At 37.8% G+C, this 22514-nt stretch overlaps 1 protein-coding gene across 1 annotated transcript; it reads left to right on the top strand.

Moving 5' to 3' along the window:
- The first annotated feature begins 349 nt into the window (after nt 1–349).
- COMMD2 (COMM domain containing 2) lies at nt 350–14290 on the top strand. The gene is given in 5 exon segments (NM_001194418.2): nt 350–470; nt 561–638; nt 1361–1443; nt 1990–2163; nt 11097–14290. Coding segments are annotated over 5 exon segments (600 nt in total). The 5' UTR covers nt 350–403; the 3' UTR covers nt 11295–14290.
- Nucleotides 14291–22514: the final 8224 nt, after the last annotated feature.

Genomic DNA, 22514 nt, shown 5'->3' with positions numbered 1-22514 from the left:
GGAACCTATCTCACAGTTACATCTTGTGAACTCCAAATGTATTTAATAAATGTAAGAACACTTCCTGACACGGTTAGTGCTTAACAAATGTGAGCTATTGATATTAATGTATGCTCCACGAGGGGGCGTGTCGGATTGGAAACACTTTTTCATCTCCCACAGAGCCTAGCACCTTGCACCCAGCCGGCGCTCACTACACCTTTGCGGGATGATTTACAAAAGGCAGAACGTTCTGACCTTAGCCTGCGCCGCAGGGGGCGTCCGAGTGTAGGGCGTTAGTTCGTAGGCCGGAACCCAAAGCTCCGGACGCTGCGACGCCGGAGCCTCTAGGCGCCCGGACACCGGCGCCGGAAGAGGGGAAGGCGGGGTCCGCGCTGCGGGGTGAAATCGTAGGACAGTGAAGATGCTGCTGGAGTTGTCCGAGGAGCATAAGGAGCACCTGGCCTTCCTGCCCCAAGTGGACAGCGCGGGTCAGCGGGCGTGGGGGCGGTGTTCTGTGGGCTGGGGAGGAGGTCAAAGGCAGCGCCCGGCACTCAACAGCCTTCTGACTTTCATTGCAGTGGTCGCCGAGTTTGGGCGGATTGCTGTGGAATTCCTGAGGCGCGGCACAAACCCAAAAATCTACGAAGGCGCTGCCAGTAAGAAGGGGAAGGGGACGGCTCCGCAGGCTGCCAGGGCGGTTGCGATCCATTCCCTGTCTCCCGGGAGAGAAAGGGATTATTGTGACTCCTAGGATCTTGTTCCGATTGTAGTAGAATAAAACCAGCAGAGCTCCTCAGTCAGGGTGCAAATCCTGCCCGTCTCTGAAGTAGCTGTGAGATTGTTAAAGCTTCTATTAAATCAGTTTTCTTATGGTAAAATGTACATACATAATACCACCTTACTTTCAGAAATACTGAAAAGTATTTTGTATAAATATACCAAAGTCTGTGGAATAGCTGGGTCAACTGTAAATATGCAAGTATTTGGTTATCATTATTAGTTGTTCAGATATCCGCTTCTGCTAAAAAAAGTGTTGTTTTCCCCTGGGTGAGAGGCAGCCTCTGGGATTAAGTCAATCCCTGTCGAGTTCCTCTTCCGCCAGACTTGAAGGAGCTACGCTTTCAAGAGAAGGGCTACGCACCTTATACTAGTCTCCACAGTACTGCGTTTTGTTAAGAAGGTTACATGGTGGGAAATACCAATGGCATTTGGCTGGGAGTGGAATGAGAAGGAACATGAGCCTCTGGCCAACTTACTATTTTTCGTGCAGTGTTTGAAAACATGTAGTAATAAATAGTGTTTATTTTTAAAGACAAATATGAACAAGATAAATACCACAGTAGTAATTTATTTGCTTGTTTTCACTTTTCTTTCTCAGGAAAACTGAATGTGAGTAGTGACACTGTCCAGCATGGTGTGGAAGGATTAACGTATCTCCTCACTGAGAGCTCAAAGCTCATGGTAAGGGTTTCTCTGGACTGTTTTGTATTGCCTGGATTCTTAAGAAAAGTCTGGTGTACTCTACATCATAGTCTTGGCAGGTACCTGTGGATTTTAATAATGTTGTTAATGGTTTATAATCGATTTTTTGAAGACATACCTAAAAAATAAAAATCATATAATATCTACTGATACAAATACCTCTTGCTGGTATAAATAGCTAGTATAGAAGTACCTCTAATTCTGCATGTTGTTAAACCATTTATGTATCCTAAGAGGAGGGAGACTGTATTAATATTTTGTTTGCATATCAGCAGTGTCTGGCTTGATGAAGAATAGGAAGGGAAACTGGGCATCTTAACAATTCATTCCATTTTATACTTTAATAAAGTACTTTTATGTATCAGTAACTTGGATTTTGGAATGGTGAGCAGTGGTTATCTTTAAGGAATGCTGTTTCTTTTACTAGACAGAATAAATTAGAGTATATCATATTCTTTTGTGTATTTCAAGTATTTTAGCTAGACAAAGATAAATTTTGATGTTCTTTAAACTCAATTCACTTAGATTTCTGAACTGGATTTCCAAGACTCTGTTTTTGTTCTGGGATTCTCTGAAGAATTAAACAAATTGTTGCTTCAGCTTTATCTGGACAACAGAAAAGAGATCAGAACTATTCTAAGTGAATTGGCACCAAGTCTTCCCAGTTATCATAACCTTGAATGGCGACTGGATGTACAGGTATAGTATTTTTAAAATTAACTTGACGTAGAATATAAGAATTATTTTAGGTTTGTGTCCTGTTTATTGGATTCTTTACCACCTTAACTAAGATCCGGTTTGAAACTTTGTTTTTTAATGTTCATTTTTAGGCCATTTCACAAATAGTTCATTTCTTTCATTTTCAGTGTGTTCAAATCAGTTTAATTTGCAAAGTTTGCAAGAAATCGGTTATTTTAGAAAAGGAGATGGTTATGTAGATTTTTTAGATTGGTGCCTAGATGTTTAAAAACTTTTCTGTTTAAATTTAACAGATGTAGAAAAGTGGTCACTGTACCGCTCAATGAATTATCACACGGTGCATTTAACTGTGACTTATACCCCAGAAGCATCCTCCTTGCCTCCTAACTAATTACTGCCCCTTCCCTCCTTTCCAAAGGTAACCAGCATCCTGACTTCTAACACAAATTACATTTACCTGCCTTTTAACTTTGTATATATGGAATGATTCAGTAAATATTCTTCTGTACCTGGCTTCTCTCACAATATTATTTTCGTGAGATTCATCTTTCAGTTGATTTTAAAGTCACATAAACAAAAGGGTGTATTCAGACCATTGCTTATAGTCCTTTATTAAGCAGAGAGCGATAAATTAGTAGATGTGTATTGAATGCCATCTATTTGCTGATTAGAGGTGTGCTAAATGCTTTGAGACACAAAAGAAGTGTAAAATACTTTCAACTGGAAAAGATGGTATCACCTTGGTTAGGGATATTAGGTGTTCTGAAAATAACTAGTAATTAAAGGGGCTTATAAAATAAGGTTCTTGATGGGGAAAGAATATAATTATATAAATGAAGATGACAACTGTTTCAAAAAAAAAAAAAACAAACGACAACAACAACATGTGTAATTGTGTGTATGTGCTGGCATGATCCAAGAAAGCTTCCAGCAAAAGGAAGTGAAATTTCAGAAGGATGAATGAATAGAGAAAATTAGGGTAAATATTCTTAGTAGAGAAGGCAGAATATGTTGTAAAGACCCACATGGATATGGAAATGACAGATAAATATGTATTACAGTGCACTTGTTTTCAAATTTGACTTCATATTGGAATAACCTGGGGAGCTTTACAGAAATTCTGATGTTTGTGTGTAATACCCAGAGATTCTGATTTATTGGTATAGAGTTCGGCCTGAGCATCAGGATTTTTTAAAGCTTATTTTCACCTAGGTAACTCTAATGTGCAATAGTTTGGAAACCACTGTTGTAGTGGCTTCTTCTGATTCAAATGGAGGTAATGTCCAAATAGGTTATAGAAAGTTGGTTAGAGGGGTTTAGATCTGACATAGCAGACGATAGGAAGCCCTTGTAGATATTTGGATAAGAGAGTAACATTAAGGCCATGCGCAGTGGCTCACGCCTGTAATCCCAGCACTTTGAGAGGCCAGGGCAGGCAGATCGCCTGAGGTCAGGAGTTCGAGACCAGCCTGGCCAACATGGTGAAACCCTATCTCTACTAAAAATACAAAAATTAACCGGGCGGGGTGCAACATGCCTATAGTCCCAGCTACTTGGGAGGCTGAGACAGGAGAATTGCTTGAACCCAGGAGGTGGAGGTTGCAATGAGCTGAGATTGTGCCGTTGCCCTCCAGCCTGAGCAACAAAGGGAGACTTCGTCTCAAAAAAAAGAGAGACGGTAACCTTAAAAAACAATCATGTAGGAAAGTTAATCTAGCACCCTTGGGCAGAGAGTGAAGGTGGGAATTCAAAATATGAGGAGCATCAGGCCTGTACACATTATGTTTACTCTATATGAAATGCTTTTTCTGCTTTGCTACTTCTTCTTGACTTGACTTTCTTATCCTTGTAAGTCTTAGCTTAAATCAGGGCTCAACAAACTATGGCCTGTGGGCCAAATCTGGCTTGCTACCTATTTCTGTAAATGAAGTTTTTTTGGGATACAGTCATGCTCCTTTGTTATGTATTATTTATGGCCGCTTTCAAAGTACAAGGGCAGAGTTGAGTAGTTGTGCCAGAAACTGTATGGTCTGCAAAGCCTAAAATATTATCTGGTTCTTTATAGAAAGGGTTTGTGCTCTAAATGATGTCTCCCTTTGGGAGAAATGCCCCCTGCCACTAGACACAGTTAAATTTTGGTGGCATTTGTGTTTTCTTTTCATGACACCTGTGCTTCCTCTTTTGGCAAGTCATCTCACTTATATGTACCTGGTTTTTTGTTTTTTTATTTTTTGTTTGACTAAACTGTAAACACTGGTATAGCAGGGACCATGCATGTCCTATATCTCTTTCTTCAAAGCCTCAACATCTCCTCCATGCTCCCCATGCTTAGCTGTTGACCTTCCTTCCAACTAGACTAATAAAGAGAAGCAAACAGAAAGAACTCCCACACGCACCTGTCACCGCATCTTTCAGCCTGTATCAGGACCCATTTGCTCCACTTGTCTTCTCTCCTGTTCCTCTTGATGAAGTGCCCATGCTCTTTACAGGCAGCCTTTTCCCTTGTATACCTCAGTCCATCTGCATTTCCCCCCATGAGGACATAGTTCTAGCAATTATTCCCTCTTTTACCTGCGTCATACTTGGTTTGCCTCTCCCTTCTGCACACAGTCAGAAACCCAGTCTTAACTCCATGTACTCCTCCTGCTGCTGCTCCATTATTTTGCTCCTCTTTATACTAAGACTTTTTTTTTTTTTCCCAGACAGTCTCACTCTGTTGCTCAGGCTGGAGTGCAGTGGTGTGATCTCCACTCACTGCAACCTCTGCCTCCTAGGTTCAAGTGATTCTCCTGCCTCAGCCTCCCAAGTAGTTGGGATTACAGTGGGATTCCAGGTGTGTGCCACCACACCTGGCTAATTTTTGTATTTTTAGAAGAGACGGGGTTTCACCATGTTGGTCAGGCTGGTCTCAAACTCCTGACCTGAAGTGATCCACCTGCCTCGGCCTTCCCAAGTGCTGGGATTACAGGCGTGAGCCACCACGCCCGGCCTACACTAAGACTTCTTGAAAGAGTTGTCTCTCTGTTTGTATACTCTCTCTTCCTGTTATCTCTTAAACTTTTCCTAATCAGACTTCATAATCTTCACTCTACTCTCATAACTTACTCAAGGTCATCGCTTTTTAGTTTTTATGCCATTCTGTTTATTAACGCATTTGTCACAGTTAGTCACACCTTCCTACTTGAAATACTTTCTTTAGTTGCCTTCTGGGAAATAACTTCCTCTGATTCTCATCCAACTTCACAGGCTCCTCTTTCTCAATCTCCTTTGCTGATTCTATCTCATTGCCCTTTAAACATTGGGATGCCCCAAAGGTCAGTTCTGAGTCTTCATACCTTTTCTACTTACATTCTCAAGCTGGTTTCATCCAATTTGAAGTCTTAAATAATCCCCATATTCTCGGGATTCCCAAATGTATATCTTTAGTCTAGAACTATCCTCTAAACTTGAGAGTCATACAGTTGAAGCCTATTTCATCTCCACTTTGGTAATTTGATAAGCATTCAAATGCAGTGTGTTCCAAACTGAATCCCACCTTTCTTACCCACTGATATGGTTTGGTTCTGTGTCCCCACCCAAATCTCATCTTGAATTGTAATAATCCCTATATGTCAAGGGTGGGACTAGGTGGAGATAATTGAGTCATGGGAGCAGTTTTCCCCATGCTATTCTTGTGATAGATAGTGAGTTATCACAAGATCTGCTAGTCTTATAAGGGGCTTCCTCCTTCATCTGGCATTCATTCTCTCTCCTACCGCCCTGTGAAGAGGTGCATTCTGTCATGATTGAAAGTTTCCTGAGGCCTCCCCAGCCATGTGGAACTGTGTGTCAATTAAACTTCTTTTCTTTCTTTTTTTTATGTTTTGAGACAGAGTCTCACTCTGTCACCCAGGCTGCAGTGCAGTGGTGCGATCTCGGCTCTCTGCAAGTTCCACCTCCCGGGTTCACACCATTCTCCTGCCTCAGCCGCCCCAGTAGCTGGGATCACAGGCACGTGCCACCACACCTGGCTAATTTTTTTTGTATTTTTAGTAGAGACAGGGTTTCACCCTGTTAGCCGGGATGATCTCAATCACCTGACCTTGTGATCTGCCCGCCTTGGCCTCCCAAAGTGCTGGGAGTACAGGTATGAGCCACCGCGCCCGGCCTTCTTTTCTTCATAAATTACCCAGTCTCGGTTATTTCTTCATAGCAGTGTAAGAAAGGACTAATACACCCCCTCCCTGCTGAAACTGCTCCTTCCACAGCCTCTCCCATCTCAGATGATACATCCATTCTTTGAATCACACAGGCCAAAAATACTTGGACTTTTTCTTGACTCTTCTCCTTGCCCTTCATCTAGTCCATCTGCAAGTCAGTTTCTTAAAAAGGTATCCACAGTCTGACCACTTCCCTTCTATGGTTTGAAAAAAAAAAATTAGGAAATTTCACACCAGAATTATAATTTTTAGCAACTTTTGAAAAAATTAGAAGTTCAGGTGGCACTAGAGCCACACTCCCACATGGCCTTAATCAGTTCAAGATAGAGTGAATTTAAGGTGATGACAGCTTGTTTAAGTTGCAGTCTCTACAGTAGGTGAGGATATGGGCCTAAATCTTGGATGCCGGATTAGTTGAAATCACATATGAGAATGATTTCTCTGACATCTGAACTGAATCTCATTGGTTGCTCATGGCTAATAGAAATAAAAGCCAGTAATTAAGCATGGTTTTAGGAAAAACAACCACTAGCACAACACAATGTCACTGAAAGTAAGAGCAACATTTAAGAATAGCAGGATCATCAGGGGAGTAAGAGTTAAGACAAAAGCCTTAGGATTTGGACAGAAGAAAGATGTACCTGTCTTACTGTATCTTCAAATTTTACACTTGGGATAGAGTGGCCAGCATAGAGAGAGAATATCCCATTGTCATGAGCATCTTAAGGTATGTGCAGATAAACAATTAAAAAGATAATCTCTTATGTCCCATTAGTCCATTCTTGCTTCTACACATCTATTCAGTTATCAAACCATTTATTGAATGTCTAGTGCGTGCTAGGCCTTGTGGACATAGCAGTGCTTGCCTTTAAGTCCTCACAGTCTTACAGTAAGAGGGAGACCAAAAAATAAAATTTCATTAGAAATCAGCAATTATAATCAAGTGTGATGAGTGCTTGAATAGGCATGAACACAGGATGTGGTATAAGCCAGACTGTAGGCTCCAGGAGGGCAAGTATTGTGTCTTGTTCATTACTGTGTGCCCAGCACAATACCTGGCATATAATAGGCATTTGGTGCTGAATAGAAAGAATGGGTGGCAAGGGCAGTTAAGTGGCTTCTTAAATTATTTATCAGATATTTCTTGTACCCCTAACATGTGCCAGGTGTTGTGGATACAGCAAAGAACAAAACAGTTCATCCTCTGGGGGACTTCATAAGCAGCAAGTCTTGTGGGGTTCGTGGGGGAAATGACTGGATAAGCCTTTATATTTAGATCCTTTCACAATAACCCGGTGGAGATATGGGGATGGTCATGTATGTGGCTCAGCGGTAATTTATCTTGTAGATCTTTACCTGTCTCTTGTGTGCGAATGCCCCCTGACTTTTGGGGTGCAATAGGCTTTAATAGTTCTTTTTTTGACTTTATTAATTTGCTTTGAGTGTGTCCATTATGAAGACATTTTTGCAAGTTAAAATTAAGAAATTGAATTTTCTAAAATTAAACTCGAGAGCTCATTTACCCAGTGAAATGAGTTTGAATCACTGCACTATTGGTAGGACTAGTACCGTTTAAGGTTGAGGGTATACTGAATGAATGTTGCTTCTTATGGAGAAATGCATTTAAGGGCTAAAAAAGCTACTACTCAGAGCTCATTGAGTTCCTCAGCTTATTTGTTGAAACCATTGCATAGGATTTTAACTGGAGTAGATTCTTCTGCTCATAGAGAAAGGCAGATCAGATAAGACTAACTAAATGTCTAGGAAACTAGTAACTACATACGGCGCCTTTCAAGTTTAAGTAACTGACTTGTCTCATGGAGACTGGTAGTGATGGACAATTACCACCTAATTATTGTACAGTCACTTATGGGAATCAAATTAATCATCATAGCTTAGTGTCTAGTAGGAACATTTCCCCAGACTTAATAAATTGCCAACACAATTGATGTCCTTGTTAATAGCATTAGTAACTGAATCTACCACTATCTGAGACTGATGCCGGAGGATGTTCGTTTTAGGGCCGGTCCATTTACAACTACTTCAAAGCATTCTTTTCCTGTCCTGCCCACATATTGTTTGCTCTGAGGCTAAACAGAGAACTGAATTCTTTCAGGAACTGTAGCTACATGAAATATAACTTATGTATCCTGTTTCCTACTTGATGTTTTTTGCCAGAATACCCTTTTCAGTGCCTTTGAGGTATGGCCCTTCGAAGTAAAGGTTTTTTGATTTTTTTTCTAATTTGCATTGAAATAAGACATTTCATTTTAAAGTTGCTTTTATTGTTATTATGTTTACGGGGAGGAGGACAGAATCTCATCCCCAGTAAAAAAAAAAGTCCATATCAAGAACTTTGTGGGCTACTGTTCTTTGTCCTGTAGTACTGTCATTCAACTTCTTTCTGAGAAAAATGTCTTACTAGATGTTTGTTAGAGATGTTAGGTAATCTCTTTTTTAGAACTGTTAAAGAATAGTATAGATATTTGTATAGGTATTTAATTTAGATATGTTGTCTAAAAATTGGAGGATAGTGGCTTTAAGTCTTTCAACAAAAAAGTCATGGCTTAATTACACACCAAACACACTCAGTCCCTGTCAGTGCAGTCCCTGTCTGTCAGTGTAGAGGAAAAACAAATATAAACAGACTATAATTGAATAAATAAGTACTGTTTTCTATTATCATATGTATAATATGTATATGTGTCATAATCTATAATTATCTGTACTACAGAGGTGATCTTAAACTGGTACTTTAGCCTGCAAATACCTATTTTATGTTTGGGGACCAGCTCACCCAAAGGGATTGACGTATTGTTTGCAAATTACTTGGGGACATTAAATTCAGCCTTGGATCAGTATCTTGGGTTCTTTTGAAAGCCCAGGTTACCTAGAATTATTTGGAAGAAGTTACTAGTCAAAATATTCTATGTTACGGAATTAAATTAATCCTGAAATCTCAGATTTAGATTTGTTATTCACTCAAAAATCTCTTCAAGTTGGAATCTAGTCTTCTTGACGTGACTCCACTATTTTTGATAACTTTTTTGCTTTCTCCTATAACAAGATGTTTCAGGCTTGTCTTGTACAGTTTCTCTCCTAGATTTCAAATCAGCTATTGCTTTGGATAATCCTGGTACCTTTTAATGGAGAATCTAAAGATTGAAAGGACCTTCAAGTTGGTCATTGTTTGTAGTCTTGGGTTTTCTTCTTTTAAAAATATGTCAGTAGTACTTATTTTTTAAATTTGGAATGTGTTATACAAATGAAAGGTTATAGATATCCAGTTTAAAGAATAATGATAAAACAAATACCAGTACACCCACCAACAAACTTAACAAATAAAACCAGTACTTTTGAAGAACCTGTACCTTCCCCCAATTGTAACCATTTCCCAGCCACCTGGAGGAAATCATTATCCTGAATTTTCTGTCAATCTTTTCTTTTCTTTCTTTCTTTTTCTTTTTCTTTTTTTTTTTTTTTTTGAGACGGAATCTCGCTCTCTTGCCCAGGCTAGAGTGCAGTGGCGTGATCTCTGCTCACCACAGTCTCTGCCTCCCGGGTTCAAGCGATTCTCCGGCCTCAGCCTCCCAAGTAGCTGAGGCTACAGGCGCACGCCACCATGCCTGGCTAATTTTTGTATTTTTAGTAGAGACAGGGTTGCACTCTGTTGGCCGGGCTGGTCTCAAACTCCTGACCTTGTGATCCACCCACCTCAGCCTGCCAAAGTGCTGAGATTACAGGAGTGAGCCACCACGCCCTGCCCCTAATCTTTTCTTTATAGTTTTTTTAAAAACAGAAATTTTGTCACAAAACTGTGTATTTTTTAAACTTGCATGTATTCTGTGACTTGCTTTTTCAACATTTTTGTTTCTTCTATGATAACCCATGTTGCTGTAGTTCATTTCTTTCCTCACCATTTAGTAAGCAATTCATTCTGTGATTGTTCTTGGTTTATCCGTTCTGTTGTTAATTAATATTTGAGGTATTTCTAGTTTTTGCTTCTTGGAAACATACTATCATGAATAAATGTATATGTGTAAGAGGTTAAGGTATATGCCTAGGGGTAGAGTTGCTGGTAATGCACATTGTTTTCCAAAGTAATTTTCTCATCCCTTACCAGCAGTGGATGAGAGTTCCCATTACTGTCACTTGCAGTGCCTGGTATGGACAGGTTTTTAATTTTTGCTAGTCTGATATTTGTAAAATGGTATTTCAATGTGGTTTTACTGGCTATTATCCTGATGTTTAATGAAGTTGAACACATTTTTCTATGTTTATTCGTTTGTCTTCTGTAAAATGCTTATTTAGATCTTCTGTTTATTTTTATCTTGTATTTTGAGGGTTTTTTCTTATTAAATGAGAGGAGTTCATCACACATTCTGGATACTATCTTTTTTTGGTTATATGTGTGTTGCAAAATATCTTCTCTTGGTTTATGACTTGTTTTTTTTACCATCTTTAGGTATCCTTTGAAGAAAATTATAGTTAAATTTACCAGTTTTGTCTTTATGGTTTGAGCCTTTTATATCATGCTTAAGAAATCTTCTATACCATAAAATTGTGTATATATTCTTATTATTTTCTTTTCAAAGGTTTTAAAGTTTACTTTTCATGTTGAAATCTGTAATTCATCTGAAACTTAATTTTTGTGTATGGTTTAAGATAATTATAAATATGTATTCAGCATGGTTATTAAATAGTTACTGTGCTCTTATTTCATTTAAAATCAAGCTTGCAAGTAGAAGTCTCAGGCAACAGATTAAACCAGCAGTGACTATAAAGCTACACCTTAATCAAAATGGAGATCACAACACCAGAGTTCTACAGACAGACCCAGCCACCCTGCTCCATTTGGTTCAACAACTGGAACAAGCACTGGAAGAGATGAAGACAAACCACTGTAGGAGAGTTGTTCGCAACATCAAGTAGTTACCAGTTTTAAGGTTTTAGTTCATTTGAATCACTTTTGAATTGATGATATACAGCAATTACTTTTCAAAATTAATTTTTTATTAATTCATGATGATAAATACATAGTATTCCTCAGTATCTATTCCAAGATACTGAGGTCATAATCAGAAGCTAAGCTGGGTGCAGTGGCTCATGCCATTAATCCCAGCACTTTGGGAGGCTGAGGTGGGCGAATCATGAGGTCAGGAGATAGAGACCTTCCTGGCTAACATGGTGAAACCCTGTCTCTACTAAAAATACAAAAAATTAGCCAGGTGTGGTGGCACGCGCCTGTCAGAGTCCCAGCTACTCGGGAGGCTGAGGCAGGAGAATCGCTTGAACCTGGGAGGTGGAGGTTGCAGTGAGCCAAGATTGTGCCACTGCACTCCAACCTGGGTGACAGAGCAAGACTCCATTTCAAAAATAATAATAATAAAGTAAAAATAAAAGTAAAAAATAATCAGAAGCTAAAGTAAAGTTCCTTTCCTGGTGCTAACTGGTTATCTTGACACATTAAGATGTATTTTGTATTTTAAGAGTCTCATGCTCTACCAGTGGAACTAGTCAGACGGCCATTATTTTGTATTTTAAATATGTAAATAGGATTGAATCAACTAGAAATGAATCTATATGTTCTGTATATATGCATGACTATCTTGTTTTCGCTACTTCTTTTGACTGCTTAACTTTATTATTTTCCTCTTTATTGATCAAATTTGAAAATAAAATTCACAATGTAATACTATTACTATGCAGAATTTTCTAAACAGTTCAGTATTTTTGACTTTTAAAAACAGCCCACAATGTTAGTAGCCACAGAATATTGAGCATCAGTATGATTTTTAATGCCATATTGTTATAGGCAGTTTATTCATTTTTCTTTGTATGTGAAGATAAGTATTTATCATATTGCCTAAGTTTGAGTGATCGTGGTTAATTAATTGGCTTAAATAGTACTCAAATTTGTGTGGTCATCTATTGTTTTATCAAGGACTAATTTTTCCACCATACCCAAAGCATCTAGGAGACACTCTGTCATTTACATTTACAAATAGTGGAAGCAAAGAAATATAATCAATTCTTGATTGTCCTGGATACAAATTATAGTCACTTTTAATAATTTGAAAAAACTATGATGAGGGAAGGAAGACCATGTTTATTACATTATAGGCAACTATCCCTTCTCCCTTACAAACTTGATTTATGTTTTGTTTTATTTTTTAGTAGGGAACCAAAAGCTTTTGGCCTGAAAAACTCAGGTGCTGATTTGTCAGGTCAGCCTGAGAGAGTGCAGAGACACAGAGGCCGACTTAGGGAGAAGAATTGTATAGAAGGGTGGAAATGAGGGTTCAGTCTTAACTATGTATCCCAGACCTTATCCTGAGAGTCTTCATGGAATAATCTAGAAAGGGCTGTAGAAGCAATCAGACTCTAAACTGCACTCTAGACTTTTTACTTTGCCTCCTAAGAATTAGGGATTTTCATGTCAGAGTGATACCATGTTGCAATCTCTTTAGAGAAGAGAGAGCCTAGCAGGGAATAGGCCAGTGGAAGAAAAGCATACTTGAAATGGCTACCCATTGGTCCCTGCAGGCATCCGGGCCACCCTTTTCCTGTAGGTATATGTTCTGCTGTTGTAAAATAACTATATTATTAGATGTCAGCAAACTATAATCACAAATAATTTTTAATTATATTGGCAACTTGATTAATGAAACTCTCTTATATACAACCTCACAAACAAAAGGAAACTTTATCTGTTACATGAAATAGTAGCATATGTCATTGGGTTTAAAAGCAACATGCCTGCAAAGCTTATGTGATAAAAAATACTTCTGTGAGGCTTTTTATTTGTCCACATTCGATAGAAGATAAACATGGCTGACCCCAGCCAAGACTGAAACAGCCCTTTGTCTCCTCAGAACAACCTATCTCCAACTCTTTGTCCACTGTTCTTACCCCAATTAAAACAAGAAAACGTGCTGATCCTTAATTTTTATCAACCTCCCTTGGCCTCCTTTCACTGTACTCCATCATTCCTTCTGCGGTGTTCTACCTTCTTCACCTTTTGAGACCAGGGTGAGTTGGGAGCAGTTTGCCTACCTTCTTTTAGAATCTGGGGCTTATCTTTTAGTACAAGCCATTGAATGAGCCTCTTCCTTTTTTTTTGTTCAAGCATTCCACATCCTTGTGGACTCCCCTGCATTGTTTGTTTTATATAACATTTGATATTTGTTGTAGCTTGTATATGAACATAATTTTCTGTAGAGGTAGTCACTGTTCTACTCTCCAATATGACCCAGGTGTCTTGACTCTGAGTAATGCACCTTCTATTACTATCTAAATTTCTACTGAAGCTTTTTGGATTATGAGTATGCTGACTTTTCACGATTGGCTGGTTCATGTTTAGATTTAAATGTCATATCCTTCATGTCTCAAAGCCAAAATAATAACATCTCATCTCAGAACAGAGCTGTGAGCACATGCCAATATATGTGTCACAAAGTCTACATATGTTACATTCCTTGGAAGTCTCCTTAAATGTTTCACAAAATGTCAAAAAGCTTGTTTTGTTAGAGATTGGTCACATTTAAGATAGTAAATGGGAAAGGTGGTGAAGATGCTATAAGAAGATGCTGTATCTTGAGAATTGAAAAATGAGAATCTGACATGGTTTGAAAAACCATGAAGGGTGTGTATAAAGGATGCATGTGTAGGAGCCCTTAAAATTCATAACAGTATGTGTCCTTTTAGCATTTTAATCTTATGAAGAGGTTAAGAGATAAGTCTTCAGAGTTGGACAAAAGGATTTGAATTTAGTTTCTGTGGCTTATTATGGGTCTTTGACAAATTCTCAAAGCCTTTTTTTTTTGTTCATCTCTAAAATAGGGATATAAGATTACCTACCACATTGGCTCGTAAGGACTATATGAGACCATGTATATAGAATGTTTAACATAGTACCAGGCTTTACAAAGAACTCAATAAATGTTTACCATTATTGAAATAGTTTTGTAGACTGAGAATCTCATTATTTTATAGTCTTGAATTATGTCCTGTATACTCTGTTAAATAAACTGAGAAAAAAATGCTAACTGGTTGTTTCTGGGTGGCAGAATTATGGCTATTTCTTTTCTTTTTTAATTTCTATAGTAAGTTTGAATGACTTTCATAATATTTAGGAAGAAAATATTAAAGGAAAGAAAAATCAGGGAATTTAAATATATTTTTAGTAGATATTTTTACCCAAACTTAATTCTTACAATGATAAACACATAGTTTACCAGAAAACTCAGCTGTTCAAAACGACTCAGTCCCTGAAGGACTCAGGTAAACAGGCTGAGGGTTTTATATAGAGAGTGCTCCAGAGTTTCCTTTTTCTTTTTTTTTCTCCATGTTAGTGAAAGAAACATGGGAATCTTAAGACGTTAAGCCGTTTCTCCTTTTCTAGGTAATATTACTTCTAAATGGAGAATTGTTTGTGTTGTTTTTCATCTCAAATGAAAACAGTATTTCTTTGTAGATTTTCACATCCCTTATGGTCAGGAAGTTCTGTCAGCTGCTATATTAAAGTCCTCTTGCTATAATTTACTCAGTCTTCTCTGTGCTTATATGAATTTGATTAAGTCTCTTCCAGAGTTTCCATAATCATAGATTACTCTCACATCTTTCTTCCACCAACAGTAGAAAATATTTTGGTAGAAATGTTATGATACTACATTGCCTCTAACTTAAATGTGTTCACTTTTAAAACCATCATGACTGTTATATTCAAACTTCAATACTTTTCTTAGAACAAAACAAATGAACTTAACTCCACCATTAATGTAGTTAGTGCAGTAAGCTTTATAAATTTTGAAAGTAATGTTTGAATTATAAAGGCAGAATAAGCCCATTATTTTCCATCTTTCAAAAAATTCTATAAGAGAAAAAATACTGTATGGCACTAAAATGTGTATTTAATGATTTGATCACTGAGTAGTAATGGCTCTTTGTTCTAGATTTTTACAGCTCCTCTCTACCCAGGAACTCCAACTATACCTTAAGTATGCACAACAGCCATGAGTCCGTAAGTTTTGACATACCATAATGGGGAAATATAGAAAAAGTAATTTTATATCCTTAATAGGTTAAAAGGCAGTATCAATAATACAAATATCTACATTAATGTACTCTAAAACTTGGCTTTTACTTGAGTTGTTGCCATTCTAAACCCAAGCAACTTTTTAATAAGATGAACTCCTTTTTATAATTATAGTGTAAATTATGTTTATTATTAGAAATATTACTGATTATATGACCACCAGAGTGAGAGACTGTGCTTTTTTATTGTGCTTGAGCCTAAATTGACATTTTTTGGTTGCAAAGACTACACTTTTCACTTTATTCTCTTGCAGTTATCATATCCTCTGTTGCAGAAGAGTCTGCCCAGCAGCCAAAAAGGGAAATAACACAAAAAAAATGTATGCCTTATCTCACCATCCATATGAGGCCCTTTGACTTTTGAAATTTTTTTTACTCTGTTACACTGAGCTATAAACTACCCACTTATGCATGGTATTATATTGATAACAAAGCACATTTTGAAACCTTTTCTGGCTTTTTTACATGGTACAGATTCAGTTTTGTTAAATGCTAAGTGCTTAAAGTGACCCATATTGTGTGTTGAACAAAGGATAAAGTTGTAGTCTCAGAATTTAGAATGCTCTTAGGCCATTCCATCCTCTAAAATAGTTTAATCCATAAGCTCATTAGGCTGCAGAAAGGAATCTCCTGAGGGAGTTATTCTGAAGAAGGGAAGTTCCTCTGGTCTGGTGTCTGCTAGAATTGCTTTTCCTTGAAACTCTACCTTCTTCTGGAAGGCAGAAATCTAACATGATTCAATGGCTACAGCTGTGGAAGTGTGCAGAGGAAAGGTTAAATCATTATAGAATGCTCAGGAATACTTTGACAGAAATTATCCTTACTCTTTTTCCATTGAAGTGGGGTCCCCTGAGGTAACCAGAGGTGTGATGGGAAAAGCAAATCAAGTTCTTTTTTACCTGCATGCCAATGTTGTGATTGTCATAAGTCCAATGAGAAGTGGATTCCTGTGGTTTTGAAGGAATGTGCTTAGTTCACAGAATGAAAAGGCTTCTCAGTTAACTCAAAGACTAAACACACAGATTAAAATTCAGAGAATGAGGAAAAGAAAATCCAGGGAAGTCTGAGTTTCATTGGAGCAAGTATAGATGGTTAGGATATGATTTCCTGACATGGTCTGAAAACCGTATTCTTTCATTCCAAATAAAAAATTCTTACAAAGCTCAAGTGAGTTTAAGTGCTGCACCATAATAAAATGGTTTGATTTGCAGCTGAGACTTGGCACAATTCATAGACTAAAATAAGAGCTTAAGAAAAGCTGCAGGCATTTTTTTTTTTTTTTTTTTTTTTTTTTTAGTATCTGGGGGGAAAAAATGAGCAAGTCCCCATGTACTTTTCAAGAAGACCAAAATTTATCTCCTGGTATGAGCAATGTAATTAAAACCTTTTTCTTTTTTTATGTTTAAGTTTTCAAGAATATAATTATTGGGTATTCTTTTCTATGCTTGTTTCATCTACTCTTTGTTTTTGCCAAGGGATAAATACTAAATTCCATGCCTTTCTTAGGTCCTTAAAACAATTTATTTTCATGCCAAACCTCTCATTAAGCCTCCTCCCCTTCTTTTTAAAAATTATTTTTTATTGAGTTAAAATTCACATAAAATTTACCCTTTCAAAATGTACAATTCAGTGGCTTTAGGATGTTCACAAAATTATGCAACCATTACCACTATCTGATTACAGAACATTTTCATCATACCCAAAAGAAACCTGTAATTATTAGCAGTCACTCTTCATTTTCCCCTCTTCTAGCAACCACTAACCTACTTTCTGGGATTTGCCTATCCTGGATATTTCATATAAGTGGATTTATATAATATATGGCCTTTTGTGTCTGGCATCTTTCACTTAGCATAATGTTTTCAAGGTTCATCCATGTTCTAGCATGTATCAGTATTTCATGATACTGAAATACTGAGCCCTTTATGACTGAATAATATTCCATTCTATGGGTACTCCTTTTCACAGTATTTTAACAAGCCTTAGTCTTGATCTTACTGTGGATTATAATCTGTTGCAGTTTATTTTATGTTCATAAAAGAACTTCTGATTTAGTAATATATTCTCTATAATTATGGTTTTTTAGAATTATCTTTTCCAGCATGGTGGCTCACACTTCTAATCCCAGCACTTTGGGAGGCCAAGGTAGGTGGATCACTTGAGGCCAGGAGTTCGAGACCAGCCTGGCCAAGTAGTGAAACCCTGTCCCTACTAAATATACAAAAAATTAGCCGGGCATGGTGGCAGGCACCTGTAATCCCAGCTACTCAGGATGCTGAGGCAGGAGAATTGCTTGAACCCAGGAGGCGGAGATTGCAGTAAACTGAGATCGTGCCATTGTACTCCAGTCTGGGCAACAAGAGCGAAACTCCATCTCAAAAAAAAAAAAAACAATAAAAACAAAAAAACTTCCCAGATACAAGTTGGAAGAGCAATTTCTTCTTAGCCAGTTATTAGAAGAGTTATTTTCCAGAGGATTGTGTTTTATTTTTAGCCTTATTCAAAAGTTATACAGCTAGGAAGTTAGATGAACTATCAAGGAGACTTAGCTAAAATCAGCTCTAAAGAAAATTAGACCAGTATTACAGTCAGTCTCCACATCTTAGGTTCCACATCTATGTATTCGATCAACCACAGATCACAGGTATTCAAAAATATAAAAATAATATAACAAAAATAATACAAAAAAAATTAAAATATAGTATAACAACTATTTACATGTCATTTACATTAGGTATTACAAGTAGTCTAGAGATAACTTCAAGTATAGGGAAGGATGTGCATAGGTTATATGCAAACACAATGCTCCTTGCCTTATGACAGGTTTACCTTTCGATACTTTCTATTTACAATGGGTTTATCCAGATGTGGTCCCATCATAAAGAGCATATTGAATGCATATATTACCATCCTAAAGTCAAAAAATCGCAAGTTGAACAATCAAAAGTTTGGGACTTTCTGTACTACACCATTTTATGTAAGGGACTTGAACATCCACAGATTTTTGTATCCTCAGAAATCTTAGGACCAATGCCCTGTGGATACGAAAGGACAACTGTATATCCTTTTAAATTTTAAATTAATAGATTTTCTACTAAAATGAGTGATGTTGTGGGCATTTGGTAGATTTAGAAAAGATAGGAAAGTAACTGAGGATTTATGTCTTCCTATAGTCATCTTGTGTTTTTCAAATTAGAAAGGTAAAACCATTAAAAATTTCTTTGTCTCTAGTGGAATAGAGAAAAGGGCATTTGCTTTTCCATAAGTTCACACCTCAGAATATTCTAAATAAATTTTGAAATAGCCACATTGGGAGATCTTCAGGACACTGCTCCCCAGATTATGAAGCTGCTTCAGCCACTGCCTTCCAAAGCTCACAAGCTGCTGGAGGAAATGGAAAGGTACATAAACATCAACAGTTCAGTTAGAGTGTGTTAGGCAGATGAAGAGCTACAACAAATAAGGAGCTCTGCATTTATAAGAGAGGAGACGTTAGTTTTCACTAGGTACATCAAGAAGGTGATTTTTTACTGATCATTTTGCTGTTTTGATTACACCCCAATTTATATGTGTGGAATATGCTCTTCCCAGTTGGCTGTAGTTTGATGGGACTGTCAGACATGGGACCACGCTCTCTGCTATCCACATTGAGGCTATAAGTCTCTCCTAGAACTCTGAAACTCTCACACTGAAAGGAATGGTTGACACAAATTCATCTTAGTGACCTGGCCAGATGTTTGATGGCCTGATACATAGCCTCATGAATCTACTCCTGCTCCTGTCCTTTATGGACCAGGTCTTAGGTCTGTCCCTTGATTCTGCAGAGTACCTAATGCATTTTCAAATTCATTCTCTGCTTAGGTTACAGTCTTAGGGTCTAACCCTAAAATGCTATAGAGTGTCACAATACAATTACATTAATTTTGCAAAATTGCATACTTTATTACACAAAATGGAATTTTTGTAAAACAGCTCCACAAATTGTCATGTATCTAAAAGTTAGGCTTTTTTTTAGGATAAATATATACATTGGCTGCAACAAACTCATAGTTAAGATCTCAGTGTGATTAGGGAGATGAGATTCAAAATATACAACCTTAATGAGCATTTTTCCTCTAATGCCCTATTATTTGCTTTCTGTACTTTCTCTATCATACCTATAAATTCTTATCTCTTTAAAACTCAATGATCTGGTGGTTTCACTGTAATTCTTTCAGTATTAATATATTATGGTCTGCTTGTAGAAATATGATTTTTTTAAAAAGCTGGGCATGAGGGCTCATGCCTGTAATCCCAGTGCTTTGGGAGGCCAAGGCAGGAGGATTGCTTGAGGCCAGGAGTTGAAGACCAGCCTGGGCAACAGTGAGACCCCATCTCTACAAAAAATCAAAAATTAGCCAGGTGTCGTGGCATGTGCCGGTAGTACCAGCTGCTTGGGAGGCTGAGACTGCAGTGAGCAGTGATTGTGCCACTGCATTCCAGCCTGGATGACAGAATGAGACCTTTTGTCAAAGAAAAAGAAGATAAAACATTAAATAATCATCTAATGAAACAGTGCCTAGAATAGTACCTGGCACAAAGTAGTTAAATTAATGAACAAGTGATTGAGTAAATAAGAGTGATGAATGGATAGTACATACAATATACTCTGTGCATGGGCTACTGAGCTCCACAGGTTAAGCAAAACCACACAGATGATAAACTTGATAAAGTTTATACATTCATTGTCATCAATCTCAATTAAACCCTTAACACTCACTGACTGTCTTACTATTTTCCTAGTCAGCTGTCTCCCATTTTCAACAGCTATTCCAAAACTTTTCCACTCCCCTTAAACCTCCAATCCATCCAGCACCCCCCCTCATTCTTGGTAGATGACTCCTCCCTTTTTTACAGAACAAAGAGAGGTGACCAGACAGGAATTGTCTCCCTTCTGACCACCAAATACACAATTCTCCCTGTTCCCTGCACTAATAGTCCTCTTCCTCTTCCCATTCCAGTAGAAGAGGCATTCCTCACATATCTAGATCCTGTTCTTTTCTGACACTTTTGTGACTTTTACTTATTCATCTTCCTGATTTCTTATGTTAAAAAGTAAGCATTTTCAAGTCTATTTCAGCTCAATCTCTTGACCCACCTCCCTGTTCAGTTACCATACACCCTCTCTCTTCTCCATTTCAGTAACTCCTTGAAAAAAATTCACCTGCCTTCCCAAACCAATCTTGATAACATTTCCAGGTCTTTCCTTGTTGCTAAATCCAATGCATACTTTTCAATCCTAATTTTAATATACCCATCTCCATCCTTTGTTTCCTTATTTTCTTTTTTGTCACTCTTCTGTTTTGCATCCTACATCTCTAGCACTGCATTATTACTCTTTTTGCAGGACTCTTTTCTGCTCCTCTTAGTTACAAGTGTTCCCCAGAGCTTTATCCGAAGCCATTTTTCTCCACACATTTATAGTAGGTAATTTGGCTTATTCCCTAGGCTTTAATTACCATCAGTTTGCTGATACCTATCAACTATAGATGTTTAGCCCATATTGCTCTCCTGAGTTTGAGACACACGTACCTACCATATGTCTACACTTAAATGTCTAACAGGTACTTCATACTCAAAATAAACAAAATTCATCCCTCTTACAAACTTGCTCTTCTTCCAGTGTTTTTTATTCATGAAATGGCATCACCATTCAAACACCCACTCAAACCAGAGATGTGTGTCACTCTTGGCTTCTCTCTGGCTTCTTAACCACAGCTGGTTAGTTACCAACTCCTATCAATTCTACCTTCCTAAATATGTCTTGAATTAGTTCACTTCTATCCATTGCCCCCGTGCTCATTGGTCCACCATTATCTCTTGCCAGAGTTGGTGTATCTGCCTGCAGTTAACTGGTCTCCCTGATTTTCACTTGTCAAACCCCCCATACCCCACAATGCATTCCCATTCTTTGCCCCGAGTCGGAATTGTCTTCCAAACAGAAATCACATTTTTTGAATGCTGAAAACTCTTCAGTTGATTTACATTGCCTTTTTGATAAGATCCAAACTTCTAATATGACTTATAAAGTCTTTCATAATCTGACTCCTGTCTTTATCTCTAGCCTCATTTCTTCCTCTTCTTCTTCTTTCTTTTTTTTTTTTTTTTTTTTTTTTTTTGAGATGGAGTCTTGCTTTGTCCCCCAGGCTGGAGTGCAATGGCACGATCATGATCTCGGCTCACTGCAACCTCTGCCTCTTGGGTTCAAGCGATTCTCCTGTCTCAGTCTCCTGAGTAGCTGGGATTACAGGCACCCGTCACCACGCCCAGCTAATTTTTATATTTTTAGTAGAGATGGGGTTTTACCATGTTGGCGAGGTCCAGCCTCATTTCTCTAGTATTCTCCCCTCCCCTACTATGTTCTTTTAGTTCCCTCACTTCTGTAACATTGAACTCAAAGCTTCTGCCATCTGGACCTTCCTCCATCATCTACGAAGTTAACTCATGCATTCTTCTGGTTTCAGCTTAAACTTCCTTTGCTCTAGGACGTTGGGAGTCCATGCTCTGTGCACATAGTGCTCCATGCTGCCTTATCATAGGTGCATTAGATTTTGCTGTAATTCCTAGGTTAATTTTATATTTTTTGTGGACTATAACAACTGTGTTTTTCTTGTTTTCCTCTGTATTCCAGATCTGTCACTGTGTCTGGTACATGGTAAGTTCCTATTAAATGTTGAAGGATGAAAGGGAACGAGAGAGAAAGGATTATAATATGGAGAGAGTACAAAATTTACATACATTTTGCTTTTCTGTCATACCAGTATGGTTTACATTAACCTCACAAGTTACATGTCAGCTTTTTTTTTTTCTTTAATGGAAAGACATACTTAGGACATGTTGTCTGCAGATCCCACTGAATGGACAAAACAAGATACTTTGACCAGTGGTTCTCAGCTGAGGCTGCTCACTGGAATTACTTGAGAATTTTTTAAAATTCTGATTCCTGAGTCCCAACTTTATAGACTCTGGTTTAATTGGCCTGGTATCTGTTAAAGGTCTCCATGTGATTCTGATGTA

This window comes from Macaca mulatta, chromosome 2 (genome assembly GCF_049350105.2).
Source record: "Macaca mulatta isolate MMU2019108-1 chromosome 2, T2T-MMU8v2.0, whole genome shotgun sequence".
Classification (NCBI taxonomy): domain Eukaryota; kingdom Metazoa; phylum Chordata; class Mammalia; order Primates; family Cercopithecidae; genus Macaca; species Macaca mulatta.
This window is presented reverse-complemented; position numbering and strand designations above follow the sequence as displayed.